Consider the following 8,680-nt stretch of genomic DNA (forward strand, 5'->3'; position numbering starts at 1 on the left):
GTCTCTAATTTTAATAATATTAAAATTAATATTAATCTAAGTTTAGATCTTCATCTCATTGTTTTTATTTTTTCTCCTTCCATTAGTCATCTCTAAATATGGGTGTCTTATAGTATATTTTTTTGTTAAAAATGTGTTTTAAGTATATTTTATAATTGTATAAATGTTGGTTATATAATGTATGCAATATTAAGAAAATAAAACTAGAAACTATGGTTTCAAAAGAATTCATGGTTTCAAAAGAATTCATGGTTTCAAAAGAATTCATGGTTTTAAAAGTATATGCATGCATAGGCAAAAGCTACCATTAAACTATTGTCACNCTGCTTAATTGGATTAGTTTATTGGCCTAATTTAAAGCAAAGTTCTCATTTTATCATCTACGCGGTTTGAATATTGTTCTTCCCTCACTACAAGAATAAAAATGTAACAACTTTTGTTCTTGAGATAAGAAGATCTATTCATATGCAAGTAGGGACAACCCATGTGGAATTGGTAGATCTTGATACTTTCTTCTAAAAAGAATTCATGGTTTCAAAAGTATATGCATGCATAGGCAAAAGCTACCATTAATCTATTGTCACATACAAAAAAATAATTAACATATCAGTTCTTGCATACATTTGAAGAGATTGAGATTGGTATATAGATCATATCATGAAGCAAGAGCTAATACTGTAGATTTAAGTGGCTAGGCAAACAATATACACACGAAAGAGAGAGGGAGCTTCGGGATAATCACTTATGGGGTTTATTATATTCTTCATGATGTTTGGTCCATCAACATATCTGAGAAGAAAGGATCTGAAACAGCCTCTTTAGCTGATTCATACTTCTCCATCCGCTTCTTCAGTGACCGTAGTTCTCTTTCGTTTTTTGAAGACCGTTCCTAAAACCGTCACACAATGAAAGGAGTATTAACAGGCTTTTCTAAGTTGTGGTAACTAATAATCAGATATGTATCCTGAAAGTGAAAACTTACAAATGACTTCTTGGTAAGTACGATATCCACGAGATAAATTAGACACAGAGCATTTGTTCGAGCAAAACTGTCGTTAGATAGAAGAGAAACAGAACATGGTGATTATGAAAATTAGCAAATCATTTAGGCGCAGAGAACTCCAAATTTACAGTTTATAAACTAATAGGAACTTACCTTCCTTCCCAGTAATCTTCAGTGACTGGGAACATTTTTCTGTAAGTTTCTGCCTGCATGATGACATTATGAAAGCTTAAATATATATTTGATCTTCATAGCTCCTGGAATAACTAAGGCTTAATTAAGTTTCCTACTTGTTTATTTCCTTTTGGTCCTTTGAAAAGGTATGGATCAGAAGTAAGGTCCAGAAAGAGTATTTTTTCACCTGTGCACATTAGTATCATGAATTGGTAGTTAAGTATTAGATCAGACCTCATGGTTTACATTATATCGCAGTATTGCGAACCATCACCTGTATTGATTCTTGAAAGAGTAAAGTCGAGTTATTCCGACTAAGAAGAACGTTTCCCTGAAATGAGAAAATAAAAGAAGTTCAAGCGAGAGAAAACTAAAAATCTTACTTGTTTTTCCGGGAAATTGTGCAGATTCAAATTGTTTCTTTTGATGAGTATTCTGAAATCCATCTGCACTATCTATAGCCTGATGATAGATGCAATATGTTAGACAAGGAATCAAAACTCTATATACTTCAGACAAGATTACTTTGTAAGCTTTAAGCACAGATTTTCATGTGATGAGAATCACTAGACTAGCGAGCAGCATTGTAGAACTCTGAAGCAACCCTTGCAAAAGATACACAAACATCTTGTATAAAAGCTTTTTAACGTTACCTTCTCTGCATTTAGTGTTGCTGTTTCAAGAGACTGAGGATCGATATCAAATCGAATCACAGACCTGTTTTGTTTAAGCACCCAAAAAAAGATTAATAGCCACAGAGGATGAATATTAGATGCACTGATGAGAGAACAGATGAATAATAACTCACACATCCAAATTTCCTTGAACCCACTTTAAGTCTCTGCAGAGCTTTTCTGCTACGGTCACTTGGGAACAAGAAAGGTCTCAGCTCCAACTACACGAAAGAGCCAACGCTGTTATCAGAGACATCTTTTACATTCGAGGTCGATCCACAGGAATGTATAAGAGATATTGCAGATTTCGGCAGCAGCATTGGCCTATTCTTGCACCTAGCGGCTTCAGATGATGACATCGGAGTTGCAGCCACGACAGGATCGAGTTCTTGAAGAAAACTGAATATGCAAAATATGACATACCAAAGCGTTTCTATCCAAGCCAACATTACTAAATAATTGGAAGCAAACTAGCCATTTCATATACTATTGTTAGAGACAAGAACTACATATCCCAACCATGGTCAATGACATTGAAACAGGAATCACTTAAACAGGTACACATTTATAACCCTTCACTTGAGAATTGACAGTCATGGAGCAATGTTAATACCTTTCTACGGCCTTAACAAGTACAAGCAGAAAGAGAAATCAGATACAAACTAGAAAGGAACAAAGTCACTAACCTCCGAGATCTGCTACTGCTCCTTCTCTCCCATCTCTCTTTATCCTTCTCCCTATCTCTCTCTGCTCCTCCTATGTCTCTTTTCCTCCCCACGATCCCTCTTACCACCGTTCTCTCCGCCGTCTTCTCCTCAGAAATCAATGGATTAATACCCAGAATTGAACAGATCAATTTTATCTGACAACCAATGGGTTGTGAATCAAATTTGAAAATTCGGTTCTTCTCCCTCTCTCTGAACTTATTTCTTTCGAAAGAGAAAGATAACCCAATGAAGAAAAAATCAAAAAACAAAAAAAAACAAACGCTAGCAATCATATTTTGACACGTAGAGAGTCTGAGAGGGTCTTATTTTTGTTTCGCAGAGACACAGTTCTCTGGAAATATAAGATTAAAACTTTATTTTTATTATGTTTAATTATAAAAAAAATAAAAGAGATCCCATCGGTATGCTCTAAACCATTCCCATTCCACATCCTCAAATGTGTATCTCTAACTTTTAATAATATTGAAAATAATAGGGAAAACGTCCTGGTTCCCCATGAGAACTATGATATCGTACCAGATGGAGCCCGATCTTTACCCCCGTCCCAGATGGCTCTCATGAAATTCTTCTCAATCTATATACCCATATATCGGGATGTTATCGGTTTAAAGAGTGAACCGATACGATACCGTTCATACCAAATAGAAAACCAAAAATAAAACCTGACTGATGTTAATAATCCGACCCGAGACGATACATCTATAACACATCTATAACTCCATTAAAATCCCCAAATCCTCAAACCCTAAAAGCATAAAATTCTTAAATCGATCTTTGCAACCATGAGTACCGTTTCTGGAGGTTCGAGTGGTTCATCAAATGTTCGACAAAGAGGATTCGTCGTTGGCGTGCCTAAGAGATGCTGGTGTGGGGAACACATCGTGGCAAAGAATTCCAAATCCGAGCCTAATCCTTCTCGGAGATACTTTCGATGTCGAGAAGCAGCAGCAAAGAAGGTACTATGTTATGCTTTGTTTGATGTAGACATCGACCTAATCCAAATCCGAGCCTAATCCTTCTCATCAATTTTCATTGTATTCTATGATATAATGTTAGCTTGTGAACGATAACCACATCTTTAAGTGGGTCGATGAGGCATTGTTGGACGAGGTAGCAACATTGGGTGTTCAATTTGAGAGAGTAAAAGAAGAGATGAAAGAGCGTACAATAGAGACATTGCAAGAACAGAAGCTGAAATTTGAGAAGATGCAAATGGAGTTCGAAAAAGAGCTTTGTGAGAGGGTTGAAGAAGTTTTGTTGGAAGCAAAAGCTGAATTGCAATGTAGGATGAATAAGAGTATAATTGTATGTGTTTTCGGTTTTATGATCTTGTTTGCTCTGTTTAAGCTTGTATGATGAGCTATTGTAAACTATTGTTCGGTTGTAATCTATTGTTGTTCGGTTGTATGCTCTGCTTTATGCTCTTGTTTGTTTTGGTGTTGAGTGTGAACTCCTGTTGGTGTTGCTATTGCATTTAATAAGATAAGACATTCCACATTTCATAAAAGGCAGAACATGATGAACACATGTTCTGAAAACAAGCAGAATGATAACGTTTTGAAATCATGTTCTCAACATGATCACAGACCAAAAACATAACCCTACTAGTCTATTCGACCAAAATACAGATCCAACTAGTCTCTTAAACCAAAAAACAGACCCCTACTACCATAATCTTCAATATTCAGGCTTGTGAAAGTCCTCCACCACCTTGAGATAGTCCTCCACCACCCTGAACAACTTCTCCTCCACCAGATTGAGAAAGTCCACCACCATCTTGAGAAAGTCCACCACCTTGAACAACTTCTCCTCCACCACCCTGAGAAGCCTGAAAAACCGCAAATTTCAAAAAATGAGAACAAGAGACTCATCTTGAGAAATAAAATGAGAAAAAACCGATTAACAACCTGTGTTTGATTCTTCTTCTGGTGGTACCTACGGTTATGCTGATCAGAACCACAAATTCCACAGTGCATTATCCTTTTTTTATGTTTTGGTTTCTTCTTGACAGGAGACTCATTTACACCTGGCTTCCTCTTCTTGTCTGCCTTGGTTATCTTCTTTCTCCCAGGTTGTGGTGGCTCAGGTGGAACATGAACATTCTCACCTAAAGTCGAAGGCCAATGACGAGCACCCCTTTGTGGAGTAATGCCATTTGTGTAGTTAAGCCTCCACATAGCAGTTCGAAACCACTGGCAGACATAGTCATCAGCACTTAACGTCCTCTTCAGAATCACTCCATAGGCATGCTCACATGGAATACCACATATTTGATATTTTTTGCAGGTACAAGTCATATTTTGTAAACTAACTCTGTGTTTGTCTCCATCCAGTGTGACTTCAAAGCACCCATTAGTAGAAGGATGCACCTGGCATTCCGAAGCTTTGTCATGCTCTTTAGCAAGAAACCTTGCCACATATGGAGTACATAAACCTGAAACATCAAAAACCAAGAACATTGCATTAAATATGTAGAAATCATAGACAGTCTTTGAATAAAATCATAGACAATCGTAGAAAATTGCATTAAATTTTGAATAAAGTTAATTACCTTTGTGAGAATGAGAGAGAGCTGAACGCTTGGCAATCCGAACCATAGACAGTCTTCTAACTGTCTCCAACATTGCCACAAACGGTTTCTCCCTTGCTTTGTCGATGGTCTTGTTGAAAGATTCTGTGAAGTTGTTGTCAACATCTTCGCAATAACCCCCCAACTTATAGAAGGCACGACACCAGCTCTTTGGTTTCGACTTCATAACATCATCATACACACCAGTGTCATAAGCGTGTATCTGTTCCAGTCTCTCACCGAACTGTTTTGCATTATAGCTCCAAGCCATATGCCAGAGGAGTGGCTTGATTTGCTTCTTGGAAGGATGAGTCTTCTTCAAGTTCCCATAGATGTGTCTAACACACATTCTATGCTCTATTTGTGGTAACTCCAACTCCACAGCTTTTATCAACCCCTAATTGAGAACCAAAAACCAAACATATTAAAAACGAGAGCATTCACATTTATTAACCAATATAATAAATTAGTTAGATACATACCTTTTGTCGATCAGACACTAAAATGTAACCATCTCCCTCGTTTAGATCCAGGTCAGTCTTCAATCTCTTCACAAACCATAACCAATTGTCTTTGTTCTCAACTTGAACAACACACCAGGCTATTGGATAGATGCCATTGTCTGCATCTCTGCCTAATGCAGCAAGCAACTGTCCCTTGATCTTTGCCTTTAAGAAGGCGCCATCAACTCCTATTATTGGCCGGCAAGTCTGTTTCCAAGTTCTTCTAAGGGCATCGAAACAAACATAAAACCGATTGAAGACGTCTTGACCAGCATCATTCTTAATTGTATCAATCTCCACAACAGACCCTGGATTTGCTTCCAAGATCTCAGCTTGGTAATCTCGCAGTCGTGCAAACTGTTGTTCATACTCATACTCTATCCATCCCAAAGCCTTTCTCCGAGCAGCTTGACATTGTGGCCTAGTAGCGGATATCTTCCACCTTTCCATGATAATCTGTTCAATCCTCAAAGGCTTGTAATGATCCGGTTCCTCTCTAATCTTATCGAGAAAAATTCTAGCTATGACTGGGACCTTAAACATCTCACACTCGCCATTGGGGGTACAACAATGCTTATCAATGTATTTCGTAATCTTCCACAAAGATGCGTTTGGAAGAAGTGCAGCAAACACTTTCCACTCACAATTGCCCTTATCCCCAACACATCTAAACCCGAGTTTATCTTTGTCATACCTGTATTGCTTCAAATTGTAACCAGTATGTAGTGCATAGTCCAAGACACTCTCCTTGAATGCGACCCCATTGTAGAAGGATTGGTCTTTCCACAAAGTTCCATCACCACGTCCGATATCCGTAAACACCCTCTCTGGACCCGCACCACGACCACGACCCGCACCACGACCACGACCTTCTTCCTCGTCGTCACTTTCTGGGTACGTATCATGACGAATCGACTCTTCAGCATCGGTAAATTCCTGAGCAAGCATATCGACGTGAAATTCATCTCGATCCTCTCCTTCTTCATCGTACTCTCGTTCTCCAACACCATCTCTTTGCCCAATACCATCTTGTTGCCCAAAACCAGATCGGATTATTAAATCCATCGATTCAATTTGAGAAATCGATGGTGAAATTTGATTTTCTAGGGTTCGTCGCGAGAGAAAACAAAAAAGAGGTTAAAATGTGATTTTAGGGATTTCTCGGTTGAGGGTTATGTTTCTAATCGGGTCAAAATCAGGTTTTAATCGGGTCGAAATCAGGTTTATTTTGGTTTGTAAACTTCGTCACTCGGTTAATCAAATAGTAAACCAATTAAACCTATAGCAATGGTGAAATAGATGATATCTTCTATTCTCATGGAGATACAAAACGTAAATTACAGATATATGGGTATATAGATTGAAAAGAATTTCAGGAGAGCCATCTGGGACGGGGGTAAAGATCGGGCTCCATCTGGTACGATATCATAGTTCTCATGGGAAACCAGGACGTTTTCCCAAAATAATACTAATCTAAGTTTATATCATCACACCCTTGTTTTTATTTTTTGTCCTCCCATTAGTCATCCTTGTGTGTCTTTATTAAAAATGTGTTTAAAGATTTGTTCTTGTGCTGCTACTGTTTCTAAGTTGTATTTGCTACAATTAGGGTATGTGTGTATTGTGCTGCTACAGGTTCGTTCTCTTCATGTTGTGTATTTCTCTGTTTCAAGTGTATGATTGGATGAGTATTAGAAAACGAGCTTTAAATGTTCGAGAGAATTGAGAGACATCAAACTAGTACATTATTCTCATGTCTTTTACACAATATAACACATACAAAACTTATAAAAAGAGTAAACTAAATCTACTCTCTGATTTTTTACCAACAACTAGACAAACGCTATCACTAGTCTTAATTAGTAATAGTACTACAGACTATATAGCTTAGTCTTACATGCCACTTGAACAACTAAGTACTAAACCTAACAACTAGACAAACGCTATCATTAGTCTTACATAGTTAACGGGTTGTGCCGATCCTGCATCAAAACACACACAAGTCCTAACCACACGGTTTGGATCGAGTTCTAAGAAGAGAGGGAGAACAATGGGAAAACCTGAGAAGAAGCTTATACATTTGGATTTGGTCTATGAAAGGGCTTGCTCTGTTCCACCCTGCAATTTCGTCATTGGAAACAGAACATTATGACTCTGCAGTTATATGTACTTGTTAAGTATTATGAATGTTTCACACCATACAAATAAACAGGACCTACAATATAAATGAACAGAACCAAACAATCCGACCCAAAACAAGTTAAAAAAAAAAAACGCAATGCTCGGCTTCCTGCTTTTTTATCCAAAGAACTTGTTGTCTAATTTATGTGATTTGATTAAGTCGATTCATAAAGCAACACAAACATAAACTAAACACAAACAATAATTAAAAACCATTCATAGGTTTTGATTAAGTTCGATTCATAAAGTAAACACAAACATAAACTAAACATAAAACAGTGGCTTTGAGTAGTTAATAACCAACTATCTCCTAACATCTCATCAACTTGTAAAAAAGCTTGTTAACGTTACCTTCTCTGCATTTAGTGTTGTTATTTCAAAAGACTGAGGATCGATATCGAATCCAATCACAGACCTGTTTTGTTTAAGCACCAAAAAAAAGATTAATAGCCACAGGGGATGAATATTAGATGCATTGATGAGAGAACAGATTAATAATAACTCATGCTGCATCTAGAAGAGCAGTTATGTCTCCATATGAATTCTCTGCCTAAAAAAGGATACAGATTCAACACACACTCACACACACTTCAGGCTTCTTGAAGAACAGGAACAAAGCCAAAGCATCTCAAATAGCAAATCAATACTAGCCTTTTATGAATCTTTCTCCACTAAACTCAGTTAAACATAAGAGTAAAGCAAAACGCCCAGTGAGATAATTAAGAAAGACCCACTCCACAGACCACAGAAAGCATGAAATTAACCTCATTGCCCAAAAGGTGTATGTAAGCAACAAAAGCAATAAACTTTTGAGTAGAGGAAAGAAGAATTTACAGTGACAACCATAC

General features: G+C 37.3%; 2 protein-coding genes across 24 annotated transcripts in view; one reads left to right on the top strand and one right to left on the bottom strand.

The window, feature by feature from the left end:
- Window positions 546–8,680, bottom strand: part of LOC104743868 — a 9,588-nt gene continuing 1,453 nt past the window's right edge. For 3 of the 23 annotated variants that reach the window (XM_019236279.1, XM_019236274.1, XM_019236272.1), the window contains 2 exons: window positions 5,631–7,769; window positions 4,905–5,545 (listed from right to left, as the gene is read on the bottom strand). In XM_019236279.1, coding sequence (XP_019091824.1) covers window positions 5,123–5,545; window positions 5,631–6,716 — 1,509 coding nt within the window. In that variant the 5' untranslated portion in view covers window positions 6,717–7,769 and the 3' untranslated portion in view covers window positions 4,905–5,122. The other 20 variants (XR_002035271.1, XR_002035274.1, XR_002035272.1 and 17 more) reach the window with 20 other exon arrangements.
- Window positions 3,349–3,958, top strand: LOC104742161 (uncharacterized protein At4g04775-like). Its single transcript, XM_010463134.2, has 2 exons — window positions 3,349–3,535; window positions 3,636–3,958. The coding sequence occupies exons 1-2, from the start codon at window positions 3,362–3,364 to the stop codon at window positions 3,933–3,935; spliced, it is 474 nt and encodes a 157-aa protein (XP_010461436.1). The 5' UTR covers window positions 3,349–3,361; the 3' UTR covers window positions 3,936–3,958.

Source organism: Camelina sativa, chromosome 14 (genome assembly GCF_000633955.1).
Source record: "Camelina sativa cultivar DH55 chromosome 14, Cs, whole genome shotgun sequence".
Taxonomy (NCBI): domain Eukaryota; kingdom Viridiplantae; phylum Streptophyta; class Magnoliopsida; order Brassicales; family Brassicaceae; genus Camelina; species Camelina sativa.

Bases quoted from the DNA above. Each gene is read 5' to 3' on its own strand.
- LOC104742161 (XM_010463134.2), top strand. From the start codon at position 3,362: ATGAGTACCGTTTCTGGAGGTTCGAGTGGTTCATCAAATGTTCGACAA. The intron at 3,536-3,635 runs GTACTATGTTAT...ATATAATGTTAG, and splicing joins GAGAAGCAGCAGCAAAGAAG to CTTGTGAACGATAACCACAT.